The following is a 16,334-nucleotide window of genomic DNA, read 5'->3' as shown; positions in this document are numbered from 1 at the left end:
GGCCTGGAGATTATTCTGTGGAAAGTACTTCAGCATTTTTCTAAAGTTTGCCTCCTTTGCTGTGGGAGGATGTGACCACCAGCAGCTTTTGAGATGAATTTTTGAGTGAGGATTGATTTGACATGCAAATACATACTTTGGTATGATCATTTGCCTGATAGTCTCGGAATAATTTTCATGTGACCTACTGTTGATGCTTCAAGTAAGTTTAATGTCTGTTGTAAAACATGGTCTGAAACATGCTGCTGTAAACTCAGCTGCTCCAAAAAAATAAACAAACATGATTCTTTGCTATCTTATTTTAAAACACAAAATCAAATGACAAAGCTTTTTTTTAAAGGGTAAGCTGAACTAAGAGGAGTTGTATGTTGGAATGTGGGGAAAATTGTGTCTGTCTAAATGAATCTTAATGCTTTGTTTAAGCACATGAATATAAAAGATGTGTCGGGGTATAAACCTTTGAAATTAGTTGTGGTATAATCTTTTTCTCCCCCTTCCTCATGCTTTCATTGTATCTGTGTTTTTTTGATTCATAAATATAAAGAAACCGAGCAACACATTTTTTCTTAAATAAAAACAAAACTGTCCAAAGCAAGAAAGGAACAGTGCAGTTTTACTTCAGCAAATACGCGCTGTTGCCTCAGTGGTTGGAAAGGCGAACTTTATTTTTGTTTTGTGTTTTTGCTTTGGTTGGTTGTAAGCCAGCAATATAAAATGGTTGTAGGCCAGCCACAGAAAATAACTCACTGTATTTTCTGTTGATTATAGTACTACCGAGATATTTCTGTTGCAAGTTCTGGCAGAGCACAGTTTCCAACGCGTGCTGGTTCCTTTTGTCTCTGGATGTGAGTTGTCATGGTAATAAGCCAGGGAGCTGCAGCACGGAGCTCCTCACCAGCTCAACCCCGGGTCGGTGGTGGCTGTTTGCAACAAGTAACCTCTGGAAGGGGCGGTGGAGGTCTCCTACGGCATTGGGGCTTCTAGAAAACCCCACTTTACAAAGTGGAGGTGGCTCTGATGCTCTGGGTGATTCTGGAAATCAGTGTGTTGCTGGCTGGGTTGGGATGCAATTGTGCTTGGGAACTGATTTTTTTTTTTCTTTTTTTTTTTTCCCCTCCCCTTCTCTCAACCAGAGCGTGAGGTTTGTGGTGTTTCTGGGTTGGTTTGGGTTTTTCTTGCTTGGCAAGGGAGAAATGCAACAAGCAGAGGGTGGAGCGTGATGATGTTCAGCACTTGGGACAGAGCTGAACCCCCCCAACCCGGCGATTCATTGCTGAGCTTCTCGGTCTCAAAGGCACAAGGAGGCCAATTCCAAGGTCTTGTTTTAACAAGGTAAAATGCCAGTATTCCCAAGAAGGTAGGTGAAATGTGAGCAGTTGGGATTGTTACAGCTTCAGATGTGGACCGATAATCACAAGTGATTGTGCAGAGGTGGTTTACTGGGTTACCCCTTTGTCAGCCGAACAGCATTGCCACCTTAGCCTGTTACTAAATTTACAAAGCTTGTTTGCAATAGAAAGCTTAAAATGTTCACATGAGCAGTTATCGCAGATCAGTTGACAAAAGACAGCTCTTTAAGGTCATTGCGACTTATTCCCTTGTGATTTGGAACACCTGCCCCATTTAACAAATCTGGTACGCTATGAAGATCAGCATACTATGAAGCCTGTGTCGTCGGGATTTTTTTAATGATCACAACCTTGTTAATGATGCATTTGAAGAAGGAATGCTGTGTAGTTGTGGTTACCACTTGTCTGTGATGTTGAAGTCCAGTGACCTAGGCCTTACAGAAGTTAAGGTTTTTCACAAAACAGATTGCTCTTGCCCACTACAAGGAAAACTGTGTGAAGAGTTCATCTAGGCTAAGTCTGGAGTGACGCGTTTCCTTCATGGCAATTTGTTTGGCTTAGTTATGCCTAGATTGTCTAGACTGCAGTCCTTGTGCTTAAACTGATATAATGAATATTAATCCTGGCTGCGTTGAAACCTGTAGGCTAATTAAGCACTCTAAAAAAAACCCACTACCAGCAAAAGTATGTGAGAATTGTCATACCTTAATCTTGCTCTGACAGCTCTTGGGGAATCCCCTAAGCACAGCTAACCACTAACCCTATTTTTAGTGGGCAACCCTACCTGATAGACTGTGGTCTGCTTTTGCTGGCCACCCTAGTTGCTCTTCCTGATGTTGTTCTCTGGGCTGAGGTCCTTTAAAATGCTTCTATCATTACAACTAGGTGCCGACTAGGAGTTGCTTTTTGGCTGTTTACTCCAGGATAGTGTTTTTTTAAAACAAATTTTGCTATTTAAAAGCTACCAATCATTATAGTCATTTGTATTTGGATAAACTTATATAAAACTCATCTCTGCTACAAGTAGTTGTTTAAAAATAAGTCCCGCTGTATTTAGTAGCGGATATATTTGTTAGCACAAGGTTGATTTTCATTTAGTTAGGATATTGAGTCTTATTCCATATAGCTAATGGCAAACATGGGGCAAATAACAAACTGTCTCAAAACAATGTGAGACTTCCCTTAGCATTACCAAAAAAAAAAAAAAAAAAAAAAAAGAAAGAGGAAAACCCCCTAGGAACTGGGATAACTCTGCAATAAAAGATGTGAATGTTTGTGCAATGAATGTGAAAATGGATAGAACAGATTTAATACAAGCTTCCAACTGTTGGCTATAAATATTGAAAAGGCATGAAAAGGCAATTATATATATTCTTAATGGTGAAAAGCTTAAGTGCCTTTCATAATTATGGTCTGCAGTCAATAGGAGAGATCTTTTGTAGTGAAACCATTTTGTTTGCATTTGGACATGCGACCAACATTTGGATTTTTGACTACAGAACTTAGGCTTTTGTGTTAAGTATTTAATTGTCTGACTTCTGAGTGTCTGGAGAGTAGAAAAGAAATGCATGGTGCTACCCTGTAATTTCTATGCTCATTAGTTTGTTCACTGACTTCTACGAGATGGCAGGCTTTAATTTCCCATCTACCCTTTCCACGTTTATCCCCATCTTATGGGATGATTATAATCATGAATGTCTTAATTTCTTTACTTTATTCTGCTGAAAGCTTTATGACCAGCAGGGTATGTTGAACCAATTGTACTAATTTCGAGCTGGTGTTAAAAGTCTGTTAGTGTGGGTGGGTCATTGAACCTTCCAACTTATTTTCATACGTTTGAGCAGGTTCCACTGGCAAGATTGAAACCCCCAAACTGTTTATATTATTATATATAAATCTGTGAGGCATTACATGGAAGTAGAGATTTTTTTTTTTAATCCTACTTCCCATTAGAAAAAAAATTATCTAAAATGCAAAAATAAACACGTAATGAAATTGTCTTTTGAGGGAAGCTCATTTAAAAAGAAAATAATTCACAAAACAAACAAAATGTATTTGAAAGACAGGAAGGCTGATTTAAGTATCCCGTTGAAACATCTTGTTTCTCCACAACTATTTTACTGTGATCCTGTGGTGTTTCTCCAGCCTCTGACTTTGACGGTAATGCAGCTGAAGGCTTTGGATAAGCATATTTTTGTTCTCTACTGTTCTCTACTGAGACAACTCCCAGTTAAGACAAACCAGGAAAAGGGGATTTCTCCTTTTTTCCTTACAAGCTTTTGGAGTTGTTCCTGATTAGCTTCATGTGTGGGTACTTCAGTTCCAGATTAGAATTGCCTGTTCTTCCTGTTTCTAATCCAGTTTAAAAATTCCACCTGTAACCCAGAACAAATGTCCCCACCCTCCCCCCAGGAGAACTAAAAATAACAACTTTTTGTGTGTCAACAAGTCTTAACAAGATCAATACGATTTCCATATTCCTTTCCCACTGCCTAGCTGAAGCAGAGGAAGTAAAGGCTTGGGATGGCTTGATGGTCTGTAAACTGCTCTTCTGATGAAGGCCGATTCCCACGCTTAGTCATGCCTGGTTGCTGTGGAGTCATGTTTTGTCAAAAATTTCCTGAGGCAAATTCATCCAGGTTTAAGATGGTACAACTTTTTAGAACCTCAGTGGCCACTAACACACTTGGCTGAAGTTCAGGTAACTAATTTGGCATTGGATGGCTCTAACAGACCTTTAAGTTCAAAAATTGCCTTTTAATCCCAGTCACCTGTTTGGACTATGGGTAAGAAGGTATTTGTCTTTAGCAGCTCCTCAAATTGTCTCATCATTGTCTTGGAGAGCTGTGGTTTTGAGGCAAGCCAAGCTGTTGCCTGTAACAGGCAGTTTACGAAAAGGTAGACTCCGCTGGCGGGTGGCAAATGGGGGACGGCAAAGCTGCTCTGCTACAGTCAGTTGTCTGCCTACCCCGCGTACCTGCCTTTGCTCCCTACCCATTTCCAACACTACTTGTTCTTGCTTCCCACCCCTCCAATTTTTACATTTGTCCTGTGCCAAACAAAAGAAAAAGAAGAAATTATAATGGCAATGTGGCGTGATGCTACTTATCAGAGCGACTCTGCTGAGCTGAGTCCCCTTCGAGATGTGTCAGGAATGTTGAGTTTCCAGGCTTGCAGCTTATCTGGGAGCTGATGGTGTGCTGCTCCTTGGGAAGGGGAGGGCTGTGTTGGGCTGGATGCTGGCTGGATAGGTCTGTCTCACTCTTGGCAGAAAAACAGGAGCCCCACAGGAGTAGAGAAGGGCAAATGGGATCTGAAACTGTGCTGAATGTGGGTGAGGAACAGGATAGGAACTTCTTCAACCCTGCTGTGAGATCGTTGAAGAGAGTAGCATCACCTGATTCTGTAGGCTTAGTGTTTGAAAAAGCAGACTTGACTATTAAAAATGTCAAGTTTGGCTAAAGGAAATGCTAATTGATTCATGTGTAAAACTGATAGACCAAGCTTTGTGTCCTAGACTATACTTAGAAACTGAATGTATTAAGAATCAGGAGTTTTATTCTGTGTTCAGGAATTAACTTTTATTAGTCTCTGATAGCTTATGTTTTTCTTATATACTTCAAAACAGAGTGATATAAATGAAATAGTTCTTTCAGGTAAATTTATAAAAGTGAATTACATGATCTATATTAATCCTTAAAATATGGCCCATAGGATTTCATTCACAAAAGTGCCAATTTGGGTGACTTGACATATGTAATTGCACTTACTTAAATATTTTAATTTATATCTGTGTAGCTGCAAAATTCAGCATTGAGTCAATAAATTGTTTTCTATAACTTTGGCTTTAGTTTTTTTTTTTTAAGCTGTGGATCTCTATGTAGCATGCTGTACACTAGTAAGAATGGCTTGCAGAAAAAAGCTGTGGTAGCTTACAGTGAAGTTAAGAAGAACAAATTATCTTAAACTGTAGTGTAATAGTTTGGATTCTGGCAGGTTTCCCATGTGGCGGCCCCCCACCCCTGAATATGATGGTCCTGATGTAAGAAAGAGAATGTAAAAAATTGTAGTACATGACAAATACTTCATTTTAATCTCTTCAACAAATTAGTCTTGGTATGGCTTACTGATAAGTAGGTGCATACCTGGGCGTGCCTCTGCATGGCAATTGTGAGTGTTTAGAAGCTGGAGGTGAAGATGAATTCTTCATCTTCACGTGCGCATGGCAGGGATTTTGGTATCAGTAACACTGCATTTCTTTGTCATGGTGTTAGTCGTGTTTTGTGGGTTTGCTGGCAGCTTAATATTTGCAAGATGCGAACTCACCCTTAGGGTAAGGTTTTGCCTTTGGAGGCAGGTTTGGCTGGGATAACTGATGCAGCTTCCCCCCCGCCCTTCCTCGCCTGCCCTGCCTTTCTGTCAGAGGTTGCCGTCTCCGAAGGCAGTAACTTGCATCGTCTCCTGACCTGCTGTTGGTGGGAGCCTGGCATGTTAGTGTGAACCAGATGTGAACAAACCTACTTGGGAGCAGGCACATCTCTTCTGTGGACACGGAAATTTCTGTTTAAGCCAGATGGGATTGATGTTGCTGTAGTCCAGTCTGTTTCTTTTGGCGATGCTGGCACTGCTTTGGCCTCGGTGAGCCAGTAGAGGCAGCCAGGCAGGCAGGTGCTAAATCAATGCTAGAGGAAAAAAAGAAAATATAAATGCTATAAATATAGCTACCTGAGAGGCTGAGTCTCAAACGATTTCAGGTGCTGGATGTGAGAAGAAAAGGGAGAAAGACAGGATCCTGCAGCTACAAGGAAAGAGAGGCAGACCTTCAGCAACCTGGGTTTGGACTGGGGCTTCATTGCTCACTAGGAAGAAAAACTTGGCACTGCTGCTCTAGCTACTGTATCACGATTTGGGGGAAAAAAAGAATTAAAATACTTGAAGAGAAAAGGGATGTTCCACTCTGAGCTCAAATAACTGTTTAGTCAGCCATATAGAAATGACAAACGCCTCCCTTCCTGCCAGCGGTGTCATGGTCTGTTTAAACCCATTGAAGACTTCGAGGTGCCACCTTCACCCTGCCGTGTGCGCTGTTGCCTGCGTGACCCGGTCACTGGACCTTGCCGGTCTCAAGCTGCCAACAGGGAGGTTGGAAGTTCGGTCCCTGGGAGTGGGTGCTGGTCCTGGGGCTGAGGAGGTGGCGGGATCCCGGAGGGGAGGGACTGGGTGGCACCTCCCGGTTTCAAAACAGCGAAACCTGGGCTTGGGCTGGGGTCTGGAGCTGCCGGGTGTGATGGCGAGCGGGTGTGCCCACCCACTGCCCCATCCCATCGGAGCCTGGTGCTACTGGCGGTTGGCTGGGTGTGAGCTGAAGGTGGGTTATTTTAACAAAGATCAGCCTTTCAAAACCTGTTGTAGGCTCAGCCGGCAGATCTTTTTGAGCCCAGGATGAATATTAGGTACTTTGAAAAGGTCCTTCTTTTTTTTTTTTTTTCTTTTTTTTTCCCCCCATCCTCTGAGACAGTGAATTAAGGAATTAGCTTGTATTTTATTTTTACCCTTTGATTTAAAATATACCAAACTATTATAAGATGAAAGCTTCTTTCTGCTTGTTTGCCACTTCACAGAAATGGGTGAATTTCTCACTAATCAATGAATTTCAGAGCTCAGCATTTTGCTTTTTAACTGTAGCAAGGATGAATAGTTGAGTTGAGCCTGTAGTTTCACACCTTAATGCAAACCAGGACTGAAACCACTGTAAGTCTGCAATTTTTAGAGCAGTTTAACTTTTTCAGTCCAAAGTAGCAAATTTTCATGTCTCTATCACTTTACTAAAGCAAAAATTTGTTCATTAAGCTAGTATGAATTTAGGGCCAGCATTCTTGTTTGGTTTTGCCTGGTTTGTGTAACTGGCATTGCCAAATATGTTTGAAGCACAAATTAAATGGATAGAAATGACTGGGCATAAACATATGCAGATTTTTATTAGAATGGAGAGCAGAGGTAAGGTTGCAGGCCGATGTGTTTCTACACATCTAATTGAAGTTGAACTATGTTAAAACTTGAGTGTCTCTGTTTTGTTTCAAAGTACACAGTCAGAACTTTAAACTGAGCCAGCTGACACCACGGAAACAAACAAATTAAGAAATAACACTGAATTAAACAAATTTTGGGCTGCTCCACACACAGCAACCCAAGCATACGACTTTGGCTGCAGTACAAGTTTAAGCGTAGATTAGATTTCAGTTGTTTAGCCTTCATTTAAATAAAAACATGCTTTAAAAGCTGTGCTAATTTGTGCTTTGCATTTAATTTTTGGTTTTGGAGTTTCCATTGAGATGTTTTTTTCAAGCTGTTGCCATAATCTTTGTGTAGAACTTGATTCTTTTAGCAAGGTTAGCTGAGCCTTTTTGTTGCTTTTGCTATTTTTTTTTTTTTTTTTTTTTTCAATTCTGCTGCCTGGATGAAACTAGAAAGCAGCAAAGTGGTGGTTCTTCTGTGCTTTTGTAGAAATAGTCCTTCCTGTAGCAGAATATTTAACCAGTTTTAGTGGTGATGATTAGCTTTGCTCCTCCTGACTTTAAAATAAACTGTTATAAAGTTATATTTTAAAAAATGAAGGGAAAAACAGTGAAGAATTACTTTCTCTGAAGTTTTGATGGCTCAGTCTGCCACCTTGTGGTAATTTGAGTACATGTGCTGTAAAAACAATCTTCAAAAAAGCATCAGACTGCTGCTGTCACCTGCGTGCCTTTATATCCTGTGGATTAGTTAGAGGCAGCTTTCAGGGACACTGTCAGCTAGCAGAAATGTTTGTGTAAGTCACAGTGGGGTTGAATTTGGCTGCTGCTTTAAGGTTTTGCTCAACTAGCTGGCATAAATCACATAGGCAGGCTATGTCCTTCTTGAAAGACAAAGTTCCTGAGAGTTTTAAAATTTTAGCTTTTTTGGCAAGTGTCTAAAAAATTCTGTAGCTTGCATGCCTAATTTTATGTGTTTCTGTTATTTTTGTGAAATGGCTTTTATTATACCATAGTTTCAAGCATTTGGAATCTGTTTAGGATTTTACAACACTTGGTGCTAGTATTTCTGAAGGACTCTTGCATTCTATTAATTCACTTTTAATTAAGAAGTTGAAACAGCTATTTATGTTCTATAATACGTTTGCTGAGTAAGCAAAGCCTAGTTTTTCCTGAGATAAATGGAAAACTGAGGTGACAATAACTTGATATTCTGATTTTATTTTACTTTTTCAAATTGCGTTCTTACTCTTTAATGCTGCAGACTGACAGGAAGTGTGCAGTGCCTACTGACAATATATGAAAATACATTCAGTTCTCATTTTCGACTCTACTGTAGTTTTCTGTACCTTGCACTATTATGGAGAATTTAGTTGAAAGGAATGATGCTGGTTATTTGTCACTTAAATCTCAATGCCAAACTTTTGGTGCTAGAGGGAGCTGTTTCCTGCTAGACATCCTCTGGAAAGGTAGAGCTTAAAGAATGGGCTGCAGCACACTTTTTGGAAACAGTTGTCTGATTTGATGCCAGTGCACATAGCTGCAATGTTATAATGACTACTTCCTTTGATAGGACCCCACTGTCTGCGGCACTGGTCTGTTTTCTTGCTGCTTTTTTTGCAAATCAAAAAACCCCCACCTTAGTTCTCTCTGTGGTGAGAGGTCTTCCAACTTTATCTTCCCTGTGTTGCTGCAGCCAGCAACCATGATGGAAACACAAGTAAAGATTTATTTAGTTGTTTTTCTTCTTACCTCTCCCCCCTTTAGATCTGGGTTTTTTTGCCTTTTTTAGGCAAGGACTTCCACCATCTGCCATTCCTGGTGTGGGGATCTAGGTGATATTGTATTTACAAATATTTGACAAGTAAACTTTATATTTTGAGAAAGGAATTTTTTTAAGGTGTTCACTAAACTCATCTTGTCTGTTGCTTATGAAACTGGTCAGAATGACTCCCTTCAGTGATTTAATGCATTCCCCCTGCTTCAAGTCACTTGAGCTGCATTTCTTTAGGAACATAACCTGTGTTCTGTACTGCTTTGTACATCTGCAGGGTTGGTCACTAGGTTTGTGTCACTCAGCAGTTTTGGAAACCAAATGTCCATGGATCCATTTTACCAGGCACTTTCAATTTTAGGTCTAACCCAGCATCCTTAATGGTTCTGTATTCATCTGTGAATCCGTTACTGCGGATAAAATCTGTGCAAGCTGGTGGCAGAAGGTTACTCTCTTTCTTTTCTGTCTCTGCTTTGTTGTTAGACAGGCTTGTTGGAAATGAATTACAGTAGTGCCTTCTGGCCAGGCTCTTTTCCATGTAATCCACTGCTGTGGGCATCTGATCCTCAATGGCCCACTCCCAGCGTCTCGCGGCAGCCGGTGGCTTGTGCCGCAGAGTCTGCCATGTCTGGGTGAGTGGCAGTGATGCCACAGGGACTGTCGGGCTTGCGTCTTACCCCGCCACCGGCACAGGGCTACCGGGAGCCTCTGCTCATCCCCAGCCTGTCTGGCAAGCGAGCAGGTCGCTGGCTGCGGCAGACATGTTGTTCCACACACTTTTATTACTATTAAAAAAAAAAAATAGAAAAAAGAAAAGCAGAAAGTAAAAAAGGCAAGCAACCTACTGTATTTTCTCTTCAAAGCCTCCTACGTGCAAGGTCTCTCCATCCCAAACCATGCATAATTACTTTTATCCTTGATGTGTCCTCTGCTCCTCACAGGAGGACCAAAGCCTCTAGAGGGCAAGGGAACAGAAGGACCAGAATAGAAGTGAAACTGCAACATTTTGGCTTTTGCCCTTCTTCCACTTTTTCAAACAGAATATTTTCTTTTTTTTTTTTTTTTTTTCAGTGTGAGGAAAAGATGTTCTCTTCAATACTGAATGAAAGACACCTATTTAGTCTCAACCACTGAGTGTAACTTCTGGCATCTTTTCTGATCTGTACCATGTTTAAACAAGTATAGTAACATTTCTACACTTAATGTATTTAACTAGATTTTATTTTTATTTTGCTCACTTGAATTCAAGTTCTCTGTGCGACTTCAGTCCTAACGCCCTTGTCCAAATACCACAGCTAGCATTCTTTCATTGTACCTGAAAACTGAAGTATTTCTGTACTTCACGGTCAATTTTAAATACACAAATATCTCCCAGTGGCCAAATCTTTCATAAATGTATAGCTTTGATATATTCCATTACATGAAAACATCTTCTTACAGTAAGTTTATAAAAGTGGTATTGGTGTTAGTTTATTCTCAGCTTTGTCAGCCTCAGCTAGTGGTTGCGAGTCACTGCTCTGATTTTCAATGAATTATGGATAACGCATTGTCTCTTAACTAGCGCATTTAAAAAAACCAAAACAACGATGATGAAACAGCATCAAATCTGCAAGCCAAATTTAAATCACTCTAGAAGTTGTGGCCTGCACTGAAGTTCTCTCAAGTGCTATAGTGATTTTTAAGTATAACTTTAGTAAAACTGCTAGACTGACATTAGTGTTTCCGTAGTTGCATCTTAAGAAGTTTTAGTCTTGGATGTTGTTTTCATATCTTTATTAATGTTGTTTTGTGAGCTGGATAGTGGAGGTCCACCATGGTTGAATGTAACACTTTGCCATATAACTAGGATTGTATTTATGATTTTTTTTAATGATCTTGTGCCAATAATTTTCTCTTCGTGCCACCTTTTTTCTCATTTAAGCTTGTGGTTTACCTTCCACTTGAAGTGGATATGATTTTGTGAATATTTATGTACAAAGGGATATTTTGTTAGACTGTTTTGTACTTTTTCTTTTCCCCTGATCGTGAAAAGACCAATTTCCATGAGCTTGCTTTACGAAATAAATGAAGGGGTTTGAGTATGTTGGCATTGGGAAGCAGGACAGTGGTAGTTGCAAAGTAGCTCACTGGGGTTCTGGACCAGGCTTGTTTCCTGGACACGAGCAATAACTGCAAAAGCAGAAAGGTTTCTGTGTTTGCATTTTCTGATGTGGACACACCATCATTATTCTCCATGTCAGGTTCAAAGGTATAATCCAAGGTATTCCTGCAACTTGCCTTTAACCTCTTGTAAATGTATTATTTCCAATATTCCTGTTGCCCCTACAAGGAGAGCTCCGGATGCTTGCAAAAACAGTATTTTAACAGCTTGTACCAAAACGAGAATCCTAATTATGTTTTCCTTGTGTTTGTAGGATTTGGAGATTGTGTATTCCTATTTACACGGAATGGAAGCCTTGTGTAATCTGAGAGAGCATCAGCTAAGGTATGATACTTTATCATTAAACACACATATATGTTAATGCACTAACAAAGCAAAGGAACAGTAGGTTTGGTAACTATACACTTCTCTTGTGTACCCTACCTCAAACTGAAAAGCTGGCTATCACTGCATCCATTTCTTCCATTCTTTATTGTCCTAACGCTTTCTCCTTGTATGCGTGCATATGTGTATCCCTATTTGTTCCTTCTGATTGCTATTATAGATGCATTTATTTTCTTTTCAAACTTCCAGACTAGAAGTAAATGTTTTACATAAAGTACAAATTCCAGTCCTGAATGAAAGTCCATATATAGTCAAAATCATTCATATAATATAATAATCATGAGAGCAGAGTCTGTTATTCAGCTTCTGTTTCAGTTTGTGCTTGCATTTGTGTGGAAGTTTTAGACAAATTATGTACTACACGTGCAAATGATACTTAGTAAAAAATTATTAATAAATGTCACCACGCACTTTTTTTATTAAAACGCTTCATGAAGCAAATAAATTCAAGTAAAAACTTCCAGAGGCTTGTGTGTGTTTGATTTTTAAGTAGTTGTTTCAGTTGTCCTCACATAAACATCTTGCAGCACAGGCTTCTAAGGGTATTTGGATATTGGTGTGAGGCTGGCAGATACAGAAGGAGGCCCGCACATCTCCTCTATGGGGAGAGAGGGTGAATTACTGTTAGTTTGCATCCTGGGGTTTGCCAAAATTTGCTACGTATGAAGTTGCTGAGGCAGCTTTGACTTAATTAACGTTGGTTTAGGTTCTAATTTCTGGCCTCTTGCTTTGTCATTCTGTCAGAGTACACATTCCCAAGCCAATATTCTGTAATTTGGAGAAAACAAAAGGCAGGGTTTTCTTTCTCCTGAAGCGCTCAAGACGCATTTTGCAATGTGAATGTTGGCTTCAAAGGAGTCTCTGTAATTACTTCTGCTTTGGAAGGAGGCCATGATCACGTTCAGTTAAAGCATTTTGTGTTATGCTATTGTATGGAAGACTTTTAGTACATCAAGTTTTGCATAGCTGGAGTTGAACTGATGTTAACTTGTTTACAAAGATCAAAGTGTGCCCATATGGTTGAGTGGTATGTTGATGTGTGCTTCTTGGCTTCCTGTGCAGAATGAGGTTCTTGCTGAGGAATGTGTGGAACTCGCTCTCCCAGCACAGTGAATTCCTAGAAGAGAGCTTCTGTTTACAGTACCATACATGGAAAAGGCTGGGCTCCTGGCAGATGTGGGACAGAAAGCTTTTATAGTATCCTTCAGGATAGAACATTTCTTGTGGCAGTGGGATGCCACAAAAACCTCTGAGATGCATTAAAAACTAGTGTATTAAATATAACCTCTAGTAGTGAATTACTTACATTATGGCTTGCTCGTGATCTCATCTTGAATTTATTACATTTCTTTGGGAAGCAGACAAAGATCACATTCGAGCAAAAATTAGATACCAGTATTTTGACCAGAAGTAATTAAATTTTTCAAATATTTGAGTTTATAGTTTGTACCACTTGGTCACTGTAATTTCTAACTGTTCCAGTATAACGCAGGAACTGAAACACTTGGCTACCTTCTGTCAGAGGCCTTTTCTCCCCAGTTACTGTCCTAATAATGGGACCAAAATGCTGTAAAACTCGGACAGTGCCAGTGGTGAACTTGCGTGACTCTATCAGGAATGTACTTCCTTCACTCCTAATTCAGAGGGGAACAAAATTTGCTTGTTAAAGTGATTCTGTTTCCTATAACTCCTACTCTTAGATGGCCCATCGCCCAGCATCGTTTCAGACCAGTAGGACACAGACTATCCTTGAGCAGTATTTTAATTTTTAAATCTATCTGCTAGAAATTACTTTTCTTCTAGTATCTTCTCAACAGTAACTTTGTGTCTGCTTTCCCCTTCCCTCTCAAAACAGAGGATCACAGAAAGAAGATAAGGACCTGGGAGGTAGACAGTAGACAGTAGCTTTTTGGTGTCTGTAAAGGATTTTGGCAAGACCCAATTTTATGGTGGGGACCAGTGTCTGAAAAAGAGAAGGTTCTGTGGTTCAAAAAGTTTTTCCCTGTGCCAGGAAGCAAGAAGGTTTTTCCTTAGCTGAAATTGATATGCAATACATAATTATATACAATACAGACATTGCCTATAAGAAAAGTTCTCAAAGATGGTCCAAAGAGTAGATCTAAAATATTGAAGTGGGGAAAGGCTGTGGTAGTAAAACTTGGTCTTTTTTTTTTCTGTGTGTTTTTTGAGCAAACAGAATTAAGATCTTAATTTTCTATTAACAAAATTCATGAATGATCAGGATACCACTATAAGCCTGCCACTTCTGGACAGAAAAAGCATTATTTCTTAGTAGGCTGAATTAATAAGTGAAGTCCTGAAAGAGATAAGTGCCAAGGTACCTTTTGTAGCAGCCTGTTGGCTATTGAAATGAATTATCTAGGAAATTATGGGAAATGGCAATCAGAAGCCTTTTAAATGTCACATCAAACCCAGACCCACTCTTCCAGTCCTCAGATCAACTTTTTTGAGACTTTTTGCCTGAGCAGGAATTCTTGAGCACTTTTGTCAGCTTAGGGTATCACTGCAGGCAGCTGGTCATTAGTGCGCTGAGGTTCTGATGATTGATCCTGTGAAGAATTGAGAATTTATTTTCCAAATTTAAATATAGTTCCTCATCTGAATGTTCAAATGAGCCTCTTAGGCAAATCTCTGACTGTCTGTCAAATAGCCTTGGTGTTTGCAGTCTCCTTCAGAGCCATAGAAAGTCCACGGGAGGCAGCGGGGTTTGTTTCCTTCCCACCCCCCAGTAATTTACAGGGTCCATTTCCTTAAGACAGTAGGCAGAAATGGCATGTTGATTTTTTACACCAAGTTAACATTGCATTTCCTAATACGTGGTAAGTTCTATTATAGTTGCTCTCTATTATGCCACATTTGTCAGGCAGACAGTGAATGCCAAAGTGCTTTAATCCTCCCCTCTAGACAGAGGATTTTCCTGCAGGAAGTTCTCTCCACTTTGAGCCTTCTGGGATTTCAGCATTAAAATCTCACAGTAATTTTTAAGTTGCTGAATTTTAGCAAAATAAGAAGCTTTGATTTACCATGCAACATAATTTCTTGTTTTATCTATTGGGCCTGACTTGAAAAAGGGAACCGTTCTTGTATCATGGTATCTCTGATTAGTGTTAACGTATCATAAATTTCTATCCATTTCCAAAATTCTGAATTGTTTCCTTATAAAGCAACTTACTTTTATCAGATCACTTTATAAAATGAGATCAGTATCATTTTACCCATTTTATAGAATTTTTTTTATGGGAGCAATTACATCTAGTGTCCTAAATCAAATCTGATCTTGGATGAACTAATAAGTTTAATGCTTAGATTTAACAATTTGTTCTCTTAAATTAAAAACCAGCTTAGCTTTAAATTGATGGTTAGTTTCTGCAAGTGCTGGAGGCAAACGTGGAAATGCTGACTAACTTTAGAAAGTGAAGTCTTTGTGACGCTGATAGGAATCATAATTAAAAATGACTTCTTTCCTTCTCTTTCAGACTGATGTGTGAAACTGTTAGATATGAAAGGCATGAAGCAAATGAAGTTCTGTACTAGTAAGTATTTCTGCTTCTTTTCGTATGATGTTCAAAGAATTAATTCATTTTAAAGTCTGTTAAGGACAGCGTTCGATGCCAATTCCCTCACCCAGTGCACAGCCTGTAAACTTAAATAAGTCACTTCGTTTTCATTGTCAAACAGTGGAGAAATTTGCTGGTGCCAGGGAGGGAGCTAACAGTGACTCTTGCTTGGTGATGTGTGTTGTATTCATTTTTGTAACCAGTGAGATGTTATAGCATTAGGGGATGTGGGATGTCGTCTTGTTAGAGTAAGTTGTCATTTAGTCTCACTTCAATTTTGTCAAAGTAGTAGTGACCAGCTTTTTGTGCCAGAGGTGCCAAATCGACATATCTAACACAGCTTATAATTAGCAGGGATGTGATCTAATGTCAGCTCAGATTTACAGTAGAGAACTGAGGATTGCAATTGCTTCGTTTATGCAAGCAACTTACTGAAACAAAAGGTTTATTACATTTTTCACTTAATGCCTCTAAACCAGACTCTAAATGCAGATTTTTCTGGGTTGTCTGGTGTTAGTTGAACATCTAAGCAAATGCAGATTTTTCTGGGTTGTCTGGTGTTATTTGAACATTTAAGCATATGAAGCATGCACCTGTATGCCGCCTTTTATGCATGTGTAATTATTCCTATGTTGGCCATCAGGAAGAAGATGTGATTGAACAAACTTTAATGCTAAACCTTGACCATTCAGCAAAGTTAAATTAATGTCTAATGAAACCCCATAATCAGTTATGTATGGGAAATGCACAAGGTCAAATTTTAAGTAGACCAGTATAATCTTTATTCATTTTACAGACTGATTTGCTAGTGACTATTGTGCTGGTGATTTGTCCTTTACTAGGCAGTTGGTTGTGTCCATTACGTGTACTAGAGCTTTTGTTTAGACCCAATATCTTGGCTTCTTCTAACTGTTGGTTTAAATTTGAATTATATGCTGAATGAATCAAGGCTGCTAGTTATGCATGTACTCAAGGCAGGTAACTTCAGGCAGGCAAAAGTTACCGGGAGATACGTGCCCGAGAAAATACAATGCACAAACAGAAAATTGTGAGATCTGGGTTAACTTGAAGTGC

At 39.5% G+C, this 16,334-nt stretch overlaps 1 protein-coding gene across 2 annotated transcripts in view; it reads left to right on the top strand.

Moving 5' to 3' along the window:
* Positions 1-16,334, top strand: part of RAPGEF2 (Rap guanine nucleotide exchange factor 2) — a 190,112-nt gene that overhangs the window by 45,206 nt on the left and 128,572 nt on the right. For both annotated transcript variants that reach the window (XM_049833433.1, XM_049833423.1), the window contains exons 2-3: positions 11,552-11,622; positions 15,180-15,236. In XM_049833433.1, the coding sequence (XP_049689390.1) occupies positions 11,552-11,622; positions 15,180-15,236 (128 nt within the window). The remainder of the gene's footprint in view (positions 1-11,551; positions 11,623-15,179; positions 15,237-16,334) is intronic.

The sequence above is a fragment of the Accipiter gentilis genome, chromosome 3, assembly GCF_929443795.1.
Source record: "Accipiter gentilis chromosome 3, bAccGen1.1, whole genome shotgun sequence".
NCBI lineage: Eukaryota > Metazoa > Chordata > Aves > Accipitriformes > Accipitridae > Astur > Astur gentilis.
Note: the sequence above shows the minus strand (reverse complement) of the source record. Positions and strands in the feature narration are given on the sequence as shown.